The following is an 18,471-nucleotide window of genomic DNA, read 5'->3' as shown; positions in this document are numbered from 1 at the left end:
ATAGATAGATAGATAGATAGATAGATAGATAGATAGATAGATAGATATGCTTATGCAAGAAGGGGCCTACAAAAAGAAAAAAAAATTGACAGAAAGTGCTTTACTATAAACAGATTTCAGTGATTGCATTATAGCACATGGCACCCTGCCAAAAGGTGTACTGACTAGATAATTTTTAAACAGAGGTAGAAATTTAAACCAACCTTAAAAACCCTTTGAAAACCTAAAACTGGTATAAAATTTATCTTTGCAGTTCCTAGTCCGGGAGATGTACTCCCAGTCCAGGACATGTACCCTCAGTCCCTCTTTCACTGTGCTCATATCCTCCATGTTATCCTTGTCTGTCTAAAGCCTATGAGGACAGCACAGCCAGGCCATTACTCCTCCAAATAATGAAAATTATAATAAATATGATTTCAGCAAAATCATGGTTACAGCTTCTTAAAAACATTCTTTATCTTATGTTATTCACAATAGAAAATAGGAAGGGTATCATCACCATTTTTGGCAAAAAATGTGAAATAATGAAGAGGAATTTATATAGCCAGTAAGCAGAACCAGGGTGAAAATGTATGCCATCATATTGCTCTTCTATTTTATATCTCTTTCTATAAGTCTAAATGCTGCAAGAAAACCTCTTTTTAAAATTTTTCACTGGCTGGACATGGTGGCTCATGCCTATAAATCCCAGCACTTTGCAGGGCTGAGGCAGGTGGATCACCTAATGTCAGGAGTGCAAGACCAGCCTGGCGAACATGGTGAAAACCCTTCTCTACTGAAAATACAGAAATTAGTTGGGCATGGTGTCTCAGACCTGTAATTCCAGCTATTCAGAGGCTGAGGCAGGAGAATCACTTGAACCCAGGAGCTGGAGGTTGCAGTGACCTGAGATGGCCCCTCTGCACTCCAGCCTGGGCAACAGAGCGAGACTCTGTCTCAAATATGTGTGTATGTGTGTGTGTGTATATATATATATATATATATATCTATGTATATATATATATATTTGACACATCATGATGCATAAATCACTAATAGATCTAAACTAGTCTCTCAACCCTTGATTATCTTTACATTTGAGTTACATGATTATCTGTTGTGGGAGATAAAAGATGGCATATAATACAATGTGTGTTGTAGAATGTTCCTTTCCAATATCTCTAATCTCTATTCACTAGATTCCAGTAGCAACCCCCAAGCTGTGACAACCAAAAATGTCTTCAGACCCTACCATATGTCCCCTGGGGCAAAGTTACATCTGATTGTAAACCACTAATCTGACTCCACGTTAATTCCTTTTTTAAAAAAGAGGCACAAACTAAATTAATTGACAGTACGTGTATACGTCTGCTGTGTGTAGGAATGTGTGCCCATACATGTGCAAATAATGGACAAAGAAACCTCCCAATGTCTTTGGCTTCTTCTAGGACTCAAACCTTCCCAGCAAATAAAAGCAGTGGCATCACCTTGGCATTAGTGTTTAACCTGGGCTGAGGATTGGATGGTGTGTAAAATGAGACTTTGACCATCAAGTGAGGTATTTTTATTTCCTCATACACAAAATGACATCATTTCCCAATGAACCACAAAACACTTAGCTATAGGAACCCAATAAGTCAAATTGAATTTGCCAACAAAAATTGGTATTTATGCAGAAGACATAGAAATCTTTACTCTAAACAATGTATCAACAAGGGTGAGAACATCAATAGAGTTATACATTCTCCCCTTGAATTGATTTTGTTTCAGTTGCTCAGATGTTTTTTGGCTTAACTTTACTAATGAATTTTCACAGTGGTTTATTCCCTTGACTACTAAGCCACAGTCTGTGCTTAATTATGATATGCTTGCCTAAGTCCAGGTCTTTTATCAGACCATTAATGGCTAGAAAAGATTTGCACGGATGACAGACTAATACTCCTTGTTTGTAAAGGACAAAACCAAGAATGCACTGCCTATGAATATTTGCATTCCACTCATATATAACAGATTACAGAAACTGTTACCATTATACTTGTATTTAAATGCCTTAGTTCTTTTAAGCTTGAACAATTCTCTGTATGTATATTGTGACCCATATCCAAAATTAATACAACAGTTATAATAAGAACAACAGGAAATATTTCTATTGTAGTCTCACAATTTTAGAATTTGTGGTTTGATATATTAAAAGCTGTCTACCAAAGACGACTCTGTCTTCTGCCAGTAAAGAAGTAAGCACTGTTACACACACACACGCGCGCGCACACACACACACACACAGGCACACAGAGGCACACAGGCACACAGAGTCGTACATATTATATTTACAAGACACATGGCGTACTGTAAGGTTATCTCACAACGACAAACCAATACCTCAAAACCAATGGAACTACTGTGTAGTTTTATGTCTCTTCTGTATTCTTTATACAATTAGATAATTGTTGAAGGAGCTTTGTGTTTTTCAGGTAACAGTATCTTGGCCTAAATAAACTCCAAGGCCAAGGTGCTCACTAATCCAATGTGTACTTATTATCCATATCCTCAAATATCACGATCTCCTGATTGTGGTACTGAAATGTCAAGCTGAATACATTTGAAGTTCACAGTCTATCTGTTAGGCAAAAGAACCGTGTGAAAGAGGTATAAAAATAACCACAATAAATCAGAATGCAAAGAATGCTTATTGAACGCCACCCTGAAACAAGCAGCCACAGTGGAGCATGTCTGCACACCTCCCGACAGCATTTGATTTCAGAAAATAAGTAGATATTAATTTCCATCCAAATGCCCATTTCAATTCATTATCTGGAGAGGTAAATATTCACAAAGGTGACACCCAAGTCAATATTGACCTTGGGGGATAATAGATCTTGACAGTTACTGGCACAAGTGGTTTACATAGCGGATATGCACATGGACAATTCCACCAGGTGCACTCACCGTGAAAAAAATCTAAAAATAAATCATTAAAAAATCTGTGTATGCGTATATATGTGTGCATACTATTTAATATTATTAAATTATTTTGAGTAATCCATTAAATAAACCTTCCTGTATTAAATTATTACTTCCTGTATTAAATTATTAAATTTTATTACAAATACAAAGCAGGGTCATTTGGGGTTCACCCAGGAGGGAGGAGAGAGCACAGTGGAGACCTAAATAAAAGGATTTTGTGATGAATGGTACTCTAAGTAAACACTCAAAGATGTGATTAAAGTTAATATTCTGACCAGAATCAGAAATCAAGACTGAATCCAGGTGTGTGACAATTTTATCTTATTTGTATACTTTCATCACTTCTACTCACATTAATTAACATTAGGGAGCACTGAGATGGCCTCACTGATGGAGCCCAAAGGTCCGTTTATTTCACAGATGTTGGGAGACAGAGGCTTGAGGCGGTTGAGGGAGCACTGCACTGTAAGGCAACACGCAGGGGTTTGCCCCGTAATATCCCTCACCCAGGCTTGCTGCCTGTGTTTGGGTTTCACCTAACCTGTCGTGCTTCAATTCAATTTATTAAGTAGTTATTTTGCCATTTACTGTGCTATATATGGGCAATTTAATCACAGCTAACATGAGATTCCCTTTTCTGAGGAGGTCCCAAGGGAATGCCTGGAAGGCAGGTAGATAATGCAAGGGCTTTCACAACACAATTATTTAAAATACAAACAGCTACCACCAACTAAGGATATCAAGAGAAGGACACAAGTATTTGACAAGCTACCATCTTTTCAAATCAGTACATTCCAGTAAGAATGTCTTGCCCTGACACTCACATAAAATAGTAAGACATATCAGATTTACAATGGTTTAGAATAAAGCGTCTGCTTATTTAGTGTAACTTAGGGCAGAGATCATATTTGAAGTATTTACCAGCCTGGACATCAGCTTGTTGGCCAATGCAAGCAGAGCCAGGTGGGGCACACCCAGTGTGGCTCTGCTGCTGTGCACCAGACAGGCGTGGACCATGACTGAGGAGGGATTCCATCCCCGTTCTTCCTCAAAATGTTCGTGCACCTAGTTGCTTTTTCGTGAAATTGTAGGCTTAGAGATTCCTGCAATTAAGAATACGGCAGAAGTCTTCACATGGTACCTACATGAAGAATCAGAAGAAGGATAGGCTGAGTGCTAGGATTCTAGGCCCTTCACTCTATTTTCTTCAAAGCTACTCTTGTAATTTATTTTACATATTAAAATCGTATGTAAGATTTCATTTAGTAAACCAAAAGGTTCTGCTTTTAAAATAAAATTTAAATATTTAAGGCTTTATTCCTTGAAAGGTTAATTCTTTTTGAGAGCTAGAACACTGCGTTGATTAATTGCCTCAGTGTGAACAGCCTCAGAATACTCTGTGTCCTTTTTCGATAGCTCCCATTGTTGATGCAGAAGAGAGGCAAGACTGTAAGGCACTGGACATTGAGCAAATTATTTTGCCTCTCTAAACCCAAACAAGAAGGTCCACTGAGTCAAGACGATAGCTGAAACAGAAGACACAGGAGACACAAAGACAGGCCTCGCAACCAAGCCAACCAGCAAGCCTGAGGGACAGACTCATGAGAACTTGAGAATAAAACAAAGCATTTACTGCTGTGGTTTTCCATGCAGTTGACAATGAAAGCAGGCATGTACAAGCACTGTTCCTTCCCTACCAAGGGAATGCTCTGAAGCCAGTTGGACAGGGGCCCATCATTTAGCACTAGTCAATGATAGTCAGTGATGAAAAATAATGAAATTGGGTATACACTTGTCAAACCTAACCTTTTGCTTATCCCTATTGGGTAAAAAGAGCTTACAGTCTGTATCTGGGGATGAATTTTGCAGTGTTAAGACAAAGAACAGATCTGAATGCATCCAATAATTACCTTGTTTGAAACTACTATCTAAGTGTCAGGAATAAGGTTTTTCTCATTAGTAAAAAATTATATTGTTTATTTAATTGGTCTATATAAATTGTATGTATTTGTGGAGTACAACATAATGTTTTGATATATGTATACAGTGTGAAATGGTAAAAATATTTAAATCTTACTCTCTTAGCAATTCTCAAGTATTTAACACATTATTTTTAAGTATAGTCACCTTGCTGTACAAAAGATCTCTAGAACTTATTCCGCCTTTCTAAGTGAAACTTTGTACCTTTTGACCGACGTCTCCCATTCCTCCCTATACCTACAGCCAGTAGCAACAACATCCTACCTCCTGCTTCTATGCATTTGAGATTTTAGATTCCACACATAAGTGAGTTGTGTAATGTTTGCCTTTCTGTGACTGGCTTGTTTCACTTGGCATAATGTCCTCCAGGTTAATCTATGTTATCACAAATGACAGAATTTCCTTCTTTTTCAAGGTTGACTAGTATTCTGTTGTGTTTTTATGCTATGCACTTTTTATCCATTAATCTGCTAATGAACACTTAGGTTAGTTTCATGACTTGACTATTGTAGATAACGCCACAGTGGACATGGGAGAACGGAATTTAAAGATAAAATCCACGTAACAAATTCTAGGGCTGCAGTATTCTTCAGGGGTGAAATATTATGTAGTGACAAAAAAACTGCACTTAGTGACGGGGGAGTCTCAGGAACAGACACTCATAGTGGGCACTGATCATGGAATCCACAAGGCCATTAGTGAAGGCATGACACCTGGCCACCAAAAGTTGATGAAAAGCTTTAGTAAGCAATACAAGCAACTATTATAAATGGCTAACCTATAGGAACTGGTTGCCATAGTGACAAGAAGCCTTCTGCAAGACTGGAATAAGATGGCTTGAACATTGGGGCAGAATCTGTGGGTCTAGACACATGAGGCTTTTCTCACCCTGGATGATAGGGAAAGACTGTCTCTGCTAGGATGAATTATCTGCTGGAGTTTAACAACAGCTAAGCCTTTGTGTTGAGGTCAATAAAACAGCAGATAAAACTTTTAAAAGTATGAGTTTTGGAGCCAGAGAAAAGTGGGTTAAAATCCCAGTGTGATCACCTATAGGTATTTAATCTTGGGTAAATTACCACACCATCCAAGCCAGTATATCCTCACCCTAGAATGGGGAAAACAACTGTCTCATAGGACTGTGATAACAAATAGCGTAAGATCTTACCAAGTACCAACCTTGGCACGGAGTGTAGGTTTGAAACCCTGCTGAGAAAGAAACACATTACTTAACTTTATCTCTAATCTCCAATGCTCCAGCATTCCAATCTGCTTGGTTTCATTTCTTTGGATTGTGTCAAAGGGTTCCTGATTGTTGTAGAATCAGAGCCATTAATCTTTTAATATCCTGGTGGTTTCAGCCTATCTCCAATCAGAAAGCATCTGCTCTGGTTGACCCCATTACTGTAAACTGACAGAGCTCATTCACTCAAAGGCACAACTCATGGATGTGGTAGCATAGTCCCAGGTGACAGTAACAGGGGCGAGCAGTATCTGAAGACTTGGGCTGGGGCTGGGGTTTCTTTTTACCCAGAGCCCATCCAAAAGGCTCTGTTTCTGTTCACTATGCTAGTCTGTGGGTTTCCTTTTCTCTTGTGAATTAATAAGTCCTTCCTACTCCCCATTATTGATTAATCATAATATGCAGTTCACAGATTAACAGCTGATCATGGGAAATGCAGCAACCTGTTGTTCTGAGATGAGGAGAGAGACCACAAAGTAGGACTCTGTGATAGAGGAAGACTGGAAAACATAAATAGGGAGAAAGAGCTAAAAAACTGAAGCCTGTGTCCCTGGCATTATGCAGCCCTCTGTCATGGGTTAAGTTAATAAACTTGGGTCATCAATTTTAATTGGGGATTTGGGGAAAATATTTTATTATAATACAAACATGGATATAATATGGAGCTGAATGCAAATTTGCCTGAGTGTTGAAGATAAAATTCAGGAAATTACATGCTTCAGTGGCCATTTGAGGCTGAGCTCTCAGAATCCCCTGGGTTCCCATGCACTCTATTTTCCGGTGAGCAGCACTTCAGTGGAAAAGTTTGAAAAGCATTCACTTAGGCCATAAAACGTAAAAACAAGTCATTTAGAAAAGTTAATTGCAACAGGAAGAGTGAAGAAAGGGAGGTAGGAGGGAGAGATGGAGAGGAAGAAGAGAGAAAGAAAGGAAAAGAGTAGAAGAACACGGGGAAGAGAGAGGAGAGGAAAGAGAAGGAAGAAAAGAGGATTAGCGAGAAGGCAGATCAGAATGTTGGGGAAGAATATCAAAGATAAGCGAGCAGGGAGATAAGACTTAAAAAATAAGAGATGCTTCGTACATGGAGCAAGAGTAAAGGAATGATGGAAGGGTGGATCACAGTGCTATGATCTTGCTTTGAGATGATACGGTTACCTTTTGTTGTGGTTTTCTCTGGAGCTATGTGGATGGCAATTTTAATTTTTCTTCTCATCAACTGTTTTCTCATGAACAAAAAGATTTCAGAAGTGTACAGATAAATGGATGGGCACTAGGCATTTCAAAAATATCTGAGGAAAGAAGGAAGGAGGGAGGGGAGGAAGGAAGGAGGGAAGGAAGGAAGGAAGGAAGGAAGGAAGGAAGGAAGGAAAGAAGGAAGGGAGTGAAGGAGGGAAGGAAGGAAGTGAGTGAAGGAGGGAAGGGGAGGGAGGAGTCACAGATAACATGTCTTAATAACTCATCAATTATGATGCAGCACCTGATTTTTAACCCCAACTCAACAAGAAAATAGGAATACTTATGCCTTATTCATCAGAAACAGACTTCAGTAGTACGCAGGAAGGCAACGTGGCTCTTTCTACTTTACAATTCTAGGTCCATCTGCCTGAATCTCCTGCAAATGGTGGTCTTAGGGAGCTGAGAACATTGTCACACACACTCCTTCCCAAGATCATGGGTTTACTTAAGGTCTGTTTAAGGATCCTTCTGCCATAATGCTGACATCTTCTCCACAGGTCTGTTCAGTTTTTGGGAGGGGCTGTGCTCCTTACTTCTCCAGATGAAGCTTGTTTCCCCTACTCTTATGGGGCTCCTTTTGTGAGTTCCTCAGCAAGCAGCTTCACTGGCCAAGGCCTAGAAGCAGTGATCATGCTATGACCCAGCCCAGGAACCAAGTGAGGGATCCAGAATGGTGATGTTTCTCTGTCAGGTGGAGGTAGACTCTACTTATAGACTGTTTACATGGGAGATAAAATGAGAACAAATTTCTATTTGTCTGAGCAGTGACTCACCCGTCCCATTACCCAGATGAAGGGGAAGTGGGCCAGACTTTGCTTGAAAATGGAAATGTGGCTGTCCTTGCCCTACATTGTATCATAAGTTATTATGAAAAAATCCATGTTGAGTTTCATTAATAATTATAACAGGTATAATGACTGGATGTTCACATTATATGTATTTTATGCAAAGTCAATCATACTTACAGACTTTGCAAGATCCATATTAGTATCCACAGAACATATTCACAGAACGAGAATTAAATCAATCCCAAACTGTGTGACATATGCCCCTCTCACTGTCCTTTTTCATCTCCCCATTGGCCATCTGCTGTACTTTTGGTCATGTAATATGAGGGAGGGGTTCAGCCTGGGCAAAAATAGGAAAGTGGCAACACTTGTTTTGCATACCTAGAACATCCCTGTTCTTTATCCTTCCAGATTCAAAACATTATCCTCCCTTTCCAGATACCCAGTACTATCTCTTCCATACACACTTTTTTTTTTTTTTTTTTCTGGAAAAGGTCTGTTTCTCTGTCAAGTACAGTATAGATTTGCTTTCCTATACTCAGTGGGGCTCTGTGTCTTAAAGCTTATTTATATGGATTGGAAGGCTCCCTTCCCCACACAACTCCACCCATATTTACAGATTCAGGAAATTAATGGAGTTGGCAGACGAGCTGTTTGGGGACAGAGTTGGATGGGGCATTGCAATCAAGGGGCCTTCCCAGGTTCCCTGTGGGCACCAGGCCTATGTCTGGCCTGCATCAGTAACAGGTCTTGCCTGGAAGTTTCACTTTTGGTGACTACGCCCGTGTCGTTTAGCAAGGCAGCACTGCAATCTCAAAGACTTCTTACTCCTTTTATCTTACATCCAGAAGAGAATCATCATCTCAGGGAAAAGTTAATGGTAATATACAAACCACATGGTCACAAGACAGAGGAAAAGGAATGGGAAAGAGAGGAAGAAGGTTTAAGAAGAAGGGAGGGAGGGGAAAAAAGAGATACAACTGAACCCACCTATTCAGTAAATAGTGGCCTAGACTAATATCTACATAATATCTACAGACTAATATCTACATTTGTCTGTTTGGCACATTTCTTTAGACTGCTATTTGCTTTGGATTGCCTTTAGAAGGATATTTCTGCTTCCAAAGGTGAATAGTTAAAAATAATATACATCATGAGCAGTGTTTTGGCATTTCCCTTCACTTTCTTTCTATCTTCAACATTACTGTTGTCATCCTTTAAAACTCTATCAATTCAGCTGATCCAGTGAACAGATGGCATTAATCAACCCCCAAGAATATGCACAAAAGCAATTAGAAATGTAGAGACATGGAATGTATGCTAGCAAATCAATTACCAATGATAGCACATCAGCGTAGCACACCCAACTTCCCCTTGTTTCTCTTTCCACTGAGCAGCTCCTGATAGCAGTAATGATCCCTGGTTTACCCCCCTGTCAGAGGGGGAATGAGAACTGGGATGTTGAGGTTTAATTACACATTCCTTAATGACTAGTTCTCACTCTGCTGACAAAATCCAGCATAATTTACAGACTAGAAGATGCATCAGGATGATGGATACAGACAGCATGTGCTATACAATGTCATGCAAATATGAAATATACTGCACTGAGAATATGGTCGTTTGGTATTCCCAGAGACGAACTTCATTTCAGAGAACTGAGTATCTTTTCTAGCATCTATCCCTCTCATTTGTCAAAAACAATGGAAACAGCTATAGAATACATTTTAACCACCAATCTGCACCTTCTGTGAGTTTACTAGCTCATACATGCCTAGGTCTTAAATTTACTTGGCCATTATTTTTTTTCCAACGCTGTGTAACTTTTGCAGATTCTGATATATCTATCCTTCTTTATTTAAGGTCTTACTAATTGTCACTTCAGTTATTGTAATCATCTCTTAACTGGTTTTCTTACCACCAGTCTTGGTCTATTCCAGTCTATCCTTCACGGAGTAATTTTTTTAAAGCAACAAATCTGATTATAATCATTACATGTATAAAAACATTCAATGAATCTCCATAGCCTTAAAAATAAAAGACTCTCATGCTTACCTACAACTCTGTTTTCTTCTTCTATCCCTATACCAAGTAATAACTGCCCCCCTCCCATTTCTCCTGCTAGCAAAGTCTGACTGTTGAAATTTTAGACGAATTTGTTTTTCCTCAAAGAGTGTACCTTGATGCCCCAGCCAGTATGAGATGCTCATTTTGTGCCTTAAAGTGTATGCTGTGTTTACCTTTATCATAGCATTTATTACTCTGACATGACTGAAGGTTTATTTTTCTAACGAGCAAGTGTTCAAAGCTGCTTGAGGTTATGGACTACATTTTCTTATTCACTATTATTTTTCCAGATTCACAGACAAACTTGAGTTTAGCAAAGAGAACCTGTAGTTTTAAAATATTTTTTTCAAATGCATAACACACACACAAAACTATTAACATTTAAATCTGCTTTTGACCACAGCTTAAAAAGATGACATGGGATTCATGGAATCATGTTATCAGGGTAATGATGTAGGTTTGCAATTAAAAAAAGAGATCTTTTCAATAATTTATTAATAAAGCCCCATTGAATATAATCCAAACTTTTCCATTTTATACTGATCCTTGGGCTATCAAATAGTTTTTATAGAAATGTGATTATGTATTTTTTTAGATTCTATAAGCAAAGCTCATTAAAATTCCATAAAGCAAGTTAATAAAATTGGCTGCAACTTGATACTGATGTCAGTGGATGGAGAGGCTTCCTCTGTTAAGAACAAATGGCCATGTGATACATAAATGAGACCATCATAGCAATGAAGTCATGGAAATACGAAAGCTTCCATAGGTGAAAGGGCTCGTTTTTCAGCTCCCACATCCAATCAGGTGATCCAAACTTCTGTTCTTTCATTTAATAGCTAACTGCTTCTTGGCTTTTCCAAAACAGTAGTGAGTTATACTTGTTTCAAAAATAGACATAAAACAAATTTTAAAAGTAATACTCTAGCGATAGAGCCAAGAGAGAATTTTAGTTTAGAAATAAACATACTTAGCAGGAAGCCAATCATTTATTCTCTCATCCTTTCACTTGCTCAATGTTTTAGGAATTGAATATAGACTTTCAAATAAAATATGACCATGAGAGAACTTTGCATCCTAGTTGAGGAGACATGAATTGTTAGTGCTATGGAAATGTAATATATAGGGGCACTTGATAGGCCTGAGAAAAATATTTCTGTGTGTGTGTGTCTGTGCGTGTTTGTGTGTGTAGTAGGGAGACAGTGAGATAAGATAACAAATGAAAAAGGGTATTTCTAGACCAAGCAGGCAGTCTATGAAAATAAATGCAAGATTTCAGAAAACATAGCTTGTTTGTGGACTGTGAAGGAGTTTCATAAATTTGTGTTGGAGGAATGGTGAAGATGAGGTTTAGTCAGATCAGGGCCAGGCCTGTGCTAGGACAAGGAATTCACAACTATTATTTAATTAATACTTGTTGGTCTGACATCTGTAGACTTATAAGCCATAATGTCAACTTGTGCCTTTCATGATACTGTGTGTGTGTGTACGAAAGGGATTCACAAGTCCTCATCAAGGCTGTGTCCTTTCCCTACCAAGTTTTTAAATCAAAGCTCATGAAAAAATAAAGCACCAAGTGCTCATCCAGATGAGGCTCTTATCTTTGGTCATTGTGCTGTTTAGCATTTTGCATCAAATCTAGATCTCCATTTTTTTTCCTTTAGATGTGACTCAGGAGTTGGCTGTGGTGGGAACTGCTACTTTCATACCCTTTGCCATGGGTAGAGCTACAGAAATTAACCATAAAGAACCCATGTCAAGTTTCCACAGATATGTATATACACAATGCCAAAGTGCATGTTTTGGAATAAGTTTCATATCTTGCAAAGAGTTTGGTGTTTGAAAATAGATAAATATAGGTCCAGATATTGACTTTTTATTGCTTAGATTTGTGATCCTGAGGAAATCATTAACTTTTACCAACCGTGAATATACTAATCTGTAAACTGGACCTGTAAGTATACCTAGCTGTGCTGCCTTGGTAATTTATGTGGACACAATATGAGGTAAGAGATAAGTGTATAGAAGTTGGTAGGAATTAAAACCCTACTATGTTGTTATTCTAATTATAATTGCTTTACAACGTTAGAATATAGTCATCCCAGAAATATCCAGATGAAATGACCAGTAGGCAACCTCAGCATTTAAAGACAAAGTTTGTTCAAAGTAAATAGGATGTTAATAATAATGATCTAATCCATTTTCTTCATTTCATACAGCAAGATCATCGGGGTAACTATGTAACCTTTACAAGGTCACCATCCAGAAAATGGCAGAGTTTTGATGAATGAAGAAAGCTTCCCTTATGAATTAAAAATGTCATTATTGGCTCCAAATGTGTACACTGCAACCTTCAATAAAGTCCTATTGAGTGAATTGCAGTTGCCCTCTGGTATTGTAGGTAACTAGATCTTTTCTCCACCTTCTCATATAAGGGAGAAAATTATCACTGTATACACAGGCAATATTTGAGTGAAGCTCTGGCTTATCAACTCAAAGACTCTGAATCACCAAATGAAGGTTTTAGGGGCATTTCAAATGATATCACATTGCTTTGTTTTTTTTAACAAATGGGCATTAAGAACTAAAGTGATTCAGTAAAGGGAAACTGGGATCCAGTAATGAAAGCAATGAAATTGGGCAGAGGAACAAAGGAAAAAGAAAGAAAACTGCAATGTAGAGCATAGTCACTCATTAGAACAAAAATAAATCAAGGAGAGAGTAAGGTTTTCGTAATAAAACTAATTTTCTCACAATTTTGAACTCATGTGGAAATTGCTAGGCTAGGGTTTGGTGTACATTTCCCAATTGTGGAAATATAAATTTAATTGTGAGATGGGGGACTATGTGAAGAGAAAGGAAAAAGTGCTCATATGTATTGTCAAAGATAAGCCAATTCAACAAAAGGAAAATCTTTAAGACTCTTCCAAAAGAGCATTATAGTTCTTCCTTTACCTGTGCCGACTATAAATGCCACAAAAAGTTGCTGCTGAAAAAACCAGACTGATTGTTTATTTTGAATATTACCTATTGATTGAGTTTGTGCAAAAGCTTCAGATAACTCAAAGTGCATCTCCTTATTTGAAGAGCCTTATGAATCTGATTGACGTTCTCATATATCTTAGATGAAATTCCACATGTGATGAATGAGCTAGAATGAACAGTTTTTGATCCTTCTCTCAAGGCTGTATTTGTGTGACCCTAATATGTAGCAACAAACTTAGATACTGTGCTTGGAAATCATTCAAAGTGATGTATTGCTCAAAATTAAAGCTCTTTATTATCTCACAACCTATACTTATTGTTAAAAATAGTAAGTAATGACACCATATGTGCTCCATGCATTCCTGCTATCTTCTGAATGCACTCTATCACTGTAATCGTCTTTTAACATACTTAATATTTAAAGAATTCTCTCAGTAATATATTTACCTGCTGTTCTGTTTTGGAGCAGATGCATACCTAAATTGCTGTTTTATACTCAAGCCTGTGAGCACTAAAAGGTTGAATAACATAACAGATATTTGAATCCTTAGCTGTGGCATAACTAGGGCTAGAACTCCTTAGCTCTTCTAACTCCCAGCTTCACTGTAACCAACTATCAAGTCATATCACTTCTTGTGTCAAAGGAGTTAATATTATATGTAAAATGACTTTTTGTTAAACATTGGCCTACTATATCTACATTCAAAGTTAACTAATTCCCTCAGGGTAAACCCAAAGGAAGAACTGTAGCTATTTAATATCCTGAAAATCTGAAATGAGGGAATTTCTGCAGTTTTTATTACTGGTAGGTAATTATGTTCTCTGCAAAGATTCATAATACCTGTACTGAAGCTGGCCCTTCTAACCTGACTTTATTTTAATTTTGTTTAATTAGAAACTTATAAAATCTATAACTGGGCAAGCATTCATCTTTCCTTTGAAGTTAAAAGCCCAAGTTTTGGTCAGATTATGAGCAATGTAAGGGCATGTGTGTACACACACACACACAAAACACACACATACACACCACACCACAATGACAATCACTAACATATTATTATAAGAATAATAAAAACAATTAGAAGTTATGTATACCTGAAGAAAGTCCACAAGTGTAACTATATACCATGGAAAATATTGGGTTAATAATCCATTTTCAAGGCTATTGCCACAAATGTCATGAAGTATTACTTCAAAATATAGGAAGAATGATCTTGTAAAAAATTTTTCCAAATAAACTTTTATAAAGTGACTATTTGAAAAGAAATTGCTAATGTTCAATATACGTATACAAATATTAATTGATTATAGATAAAAATAAACCCAAGTCTTATATTTAATGAATAAAGAGTGTGGTCAGTAGATATCTAAAGGAATTATGGAATTTTAATGCATTTTTCTTAGAGCTTCTGCATCATAGGTTATGAAGACACCAAAATATACCAAGTTCAGAGCTAATCTTTTTCTGCTGTTCTATTATTCACTCAGTTAATAGATTTTGTACAGCATAATGATCATTAATGATTATTCCTTAAGAACATTGACCCTAAAATATTTAGCAAGCAGCAAGCATTCAATTGAAATGTTGATTGGAAATGGGGAAATTAAACTGTCACTGATAAAATACTAAAGCTCATTATCACAAAGTTTCATTTTAAATGTTTAGAATTAACTTTATTACTGCATCGGTAATGATAAGCATGAGTCTTAAATCCATGTCATTTAGGTTTTATGAGCATTATTAAAACACATTAACCACAATTCAATTAATTTACAAAATAAATGCTATTCTACAATATTTGTTTTACTGGCTCTTAAGCAAAGGTGTTGCATTAGGAAGTCCAAAGCCATATGCCTATGGAGTATATTTTACCCTTATCTCTCACCCCCATCTTTGTGGCTTTTCAAAGTATTCACTCTCCTCAGATAGGTAAATGTGCTGAAGGGAAAACACAGCTAGCTTGCTGCCACGCCTTTGTATCATTAGGACAATACTGACCTCTAGTGTTCTAGAAGGTGGAGAAACTAGCCCAGCACTGTGCCTTACTTCCTCTTACTAACCACTTAGATCTTTTTCTAAAGCAACACGGGAACAATTTCACAGAAGAAGAAAAAGAAGGAGGTGGAAGAGAAGGAGATGAAGAACTAAAAGAATAAAAGTCAGATTCCAACTGCTCCTACATATTCTCTGAAATAATTTATAAACCAGGGCCCTTTGGATCCTCCTTTAGAGAGGATGATCCCTTTAGCCTTCCTGTAGAATACAAACTTTAATACAACCTGTATAAGGCATTACGACTAACTGTAGATGCTGCCCCTCCAAAACTTCTGACTACAGATAGAAACACTGGCTGTTTTGAACATTTTTCTGTACACTACATTTGTTCAATTATCTTCCCTTGAGACATAACTCGGGATAAATGCACAGGGTCCTCTAGGACCTAAGTGGGTGGAGAGTGAGGTAGAAAGGCCCCTATGTGGTAAGTAATCTTCCTACTGTTCTCTAACCATGATAGTGCAAATTACAAAAAATAAAAAATAAAACTCTTCCAATATGGGTAATATTTCTGAGCTTCATGACAGGGATAAGGGATATGGGAGCAAGCCCAGAAACTTGAGGCACCTTGAAACCATCTTTGGAAACAACACAGATGGCTTAATTGCATTCTTTCTCATTTAGGAGGTCCCAGAGCTGGAAAAACTTCCTCTCCTCTGCCTAGAGAGGCAGCTGAGAAATTGAGCCTGAACCTCTCATAGCTCCAGAAATTTATTCAAGTTTGACGGACTGGATTCTTTAAATATATAGTGCAGTTGGTGGATCCCCGGGAGTCCAGCCTTCCTGCCTATTAAATTAAATGTCCTGCACTTGCCGAGGTTAGAGCTTGGACGAGACCGTGTACACTTAGTGCATACTCATTAATGTTCATAAGCACAAAGATTTTTGGGGTGGGGTGTGCATCAAAGCTCTTCCTCCTCTAATAGGGGCAGCCATTGATCTTGTGGTTGACTACGGTGGTCCATGACTCTTAGGCCAAAACTCCCAATCCTGTTAAACCGGTGCCCATTGGTTGCAGGATACCCCAACTGGAGCCTTCTGCCTAGGTCAGAATGCAGAGCCACATATCGTGGGGTGCTCGGTATACTGCAAATCCGAGGCACTGCATTCAGAGATGAGGCACTGTCACCGAGCACGGTGGCTGGGAGTATCTCCATCCCAGGAAGCTCAGCTCCCAGTGCATTCTGTCTAAACCGGGGGCCCTTCTCCGGAAAAAGCCCTGGCTGAGATCATGCAGGCATGGAACGCGGAGCTAGCAGGGGATTAAGGGAAGAGAAACATATCCTTATACCCTGAACTTTGCGATAACGGAAGAAGGCAGGAAATCCAGCAGGGCTGGCTCATTTGAGCTCTGCTAACTTTTGGGATGGTTGGAGTGATGGAACCACACGGATTAGCTTTTTTTTTTCCGTTTCCTTTGCCCAAAGCAGACACAATCGAGTACGCTTAGACAGTTGATTGTCTTTCCGAATGCGATCGTTTTCCACCTCACCTACCCGCCCCCAGCTCCTCGTACTCACAATTTGTCGCTGTTAATCCTAAATGCCACAAGCCGGAGAACAGCAAAGTCAAAACGCTGGTCAGCCGGGGTACAGAATCCATTTCCCCCGAGTGAGCGGTCCCTCCCAATCGAATCCCAAATTCGCAGTCGCCAGCCGCGGCTTCTTCTCACTCTCTCTCTTCTCTGCACGGTCTGACCCCCTCCCACCCCCCCTTGGAGAGGCACTTGCTCTTTCACACCATCCCGTGCCCAGACGCTCCACCGAAACCGTGGCGGGGGATTCTCCGGAGCTGCAGCTGGGGCTACGGTCCCCGCAACAGCCGCTAGCTGGACTCGCCTTCCTCGCCCGCCTCTTCCTTCTCTTCCCCCCTCCTTAACGGTGCAAATCCAAACCCAATTAGAACGACAGGCGCCGGAGCTCGGTGGACAGCCAAATCCACCTCTTCGGGCGCGAGAGCTGGAATCAGCACCGGGGTGGCGGACAGCTCCTTATAGGCGAGCTGGGCCGCGCGGCACCGCCCACAGCCAGGCCCGCCCCGCGCTCGCCTATAAGAGCAGCCTGGGCGGGTCTTTGCCCCGCTCGGGCGCTTTTCCTCCAGGCAGCCAAGCCGCTGCGGTCCGCTTTGGCTACCTGGGAGTGAAAGGGAAAGGAGATTCTCTCTCTCTACCCCCTACCGGCTTTCTCTTCCCTTCCCCCCATTTGGGAAACGAGTAGAGGTACTGAAATTCAAAGGAGATTTTCAAAGATCGCTGCTGAAGGATGCTAATAGGAGTTGGAAGACAGACGCATTAGGAAGAGGGAATTTCCCACGGAAAGCTTTGTAATGAGCTAACGAGATGCGTTCCTCCACCCCACCTTTGGAGGGGAGGGGAAAACAGAGCTTGAATTACGCATTTAATTTCCCCTGCGTTCGTTCCCTAATGGGAAAAGCTGATGGGTCTCGATAGGATCGGGATTTCTGGTTTCGCGGTTTAACGTTGTGCGCGCTCCCCTGCTTGCAGACCCCGCAGCTACTCCCACCGCTCATCCTCTCGCCCGTCTTGGCGTCTGTGTCTCCCTCCCGCTCTTGGAGCGTTGCTTCGGGCAGGTACTGCAAGGTGCTCTGGGGCTGTGGATTCGAAGTCAGTGGTTCACTGACGTCTCGGAGACGGAGAGAGGAGAGACACACGGGTGTGGTAGTGATGAGAGTCAGGGTGGAAGCCCGGGTTGGCTCCTAAGAATTCAAAACATAAGGACTCTGCTGTAGGAATTTGAATTTTGAAAAAGGGAAAGAGTGATTTTGGTTTCTTTCTAGACACCCTCTCTTGCTAATTTTGTTTCTGTTTTTGGCTTCTAGTATACATCTGGAAACTCTCCTGCTTTATCATAAATCAACTTAGTTTGTTTTTATTGGAAGCTGTCAGACAGCTGTCAAATCTTAACAAAATGAGGGACCATAATGATTTCTCCTATTTGAAGCTTACAATGAAGTTAGGGTTGATGAACTCGACCCACTTCAGAGGAATTTGATGTCTCCTTCTCTCCCCATCCTCCTCTTACCTTCAACAGAAGCAATTATACGGTCTTATTTGTCATTGTAGACTCCTGACAATCCTGCTGCACAACTATAGATGGGACTAGGTTTCAAGCAGCTTCTGCATGAATCCTGAGGTTAACCTTGTGTTTTTTGGT

At 39.5% G+C, this 18,471-nt stretch overlaps 1 protein-coding gene across 2 annotated transcripts in view; it reads right to left on the bottom strand.

Moving 5' to 3' along the window:
• The window catches only part of CNTNAP5 (contactin associated protein family member 5), an 872,320-nt gene extending 855,056 nt beyond the window's left edge, over positions 1 to 17,264 (bottom strand). For both annotated transcript variants that reach the window (XM_031936548.1, XM_023225607.3), the window contains exon 1: positions 16,819 to 17,264. In XM_031936548.1, the coding sequence (XP_031792408.1) occupies positions 16,819 to 16,900 (82 nt within the window). In that variant the 5' untranslated portion in view covers positions 16,901 to 17,264. The remainder of the gene's footprint in view (positions 1 to 16,818) is intronic.
• Between the last annotated feature and the right edge of the window lie 1,207 nt (positions 17,265 to 18,471).

This window comes from Piliocolobus tephrosceles, chromosome 11 (genome assembly GCF_002776525.5).
Source record: "Piliocolobus tephrosceles isolate RC106 chromosome 11, ASM277652v3, whole genome shotgun sequence".
In the NCBI taxonomy this organism is placed as follows: domain Eukaryota; kingdom Metazoa; phylum Chordata; class Mammalia; order Primates; family Cercopithecidae; genus Piliocolobus; species Piliocolobus tephrosceles.
The sequence above is the reverse complement of the archived record's forward strand: the minus strand, read 5'-3'. Positions and strand labels throughout refer to the sequence as shown.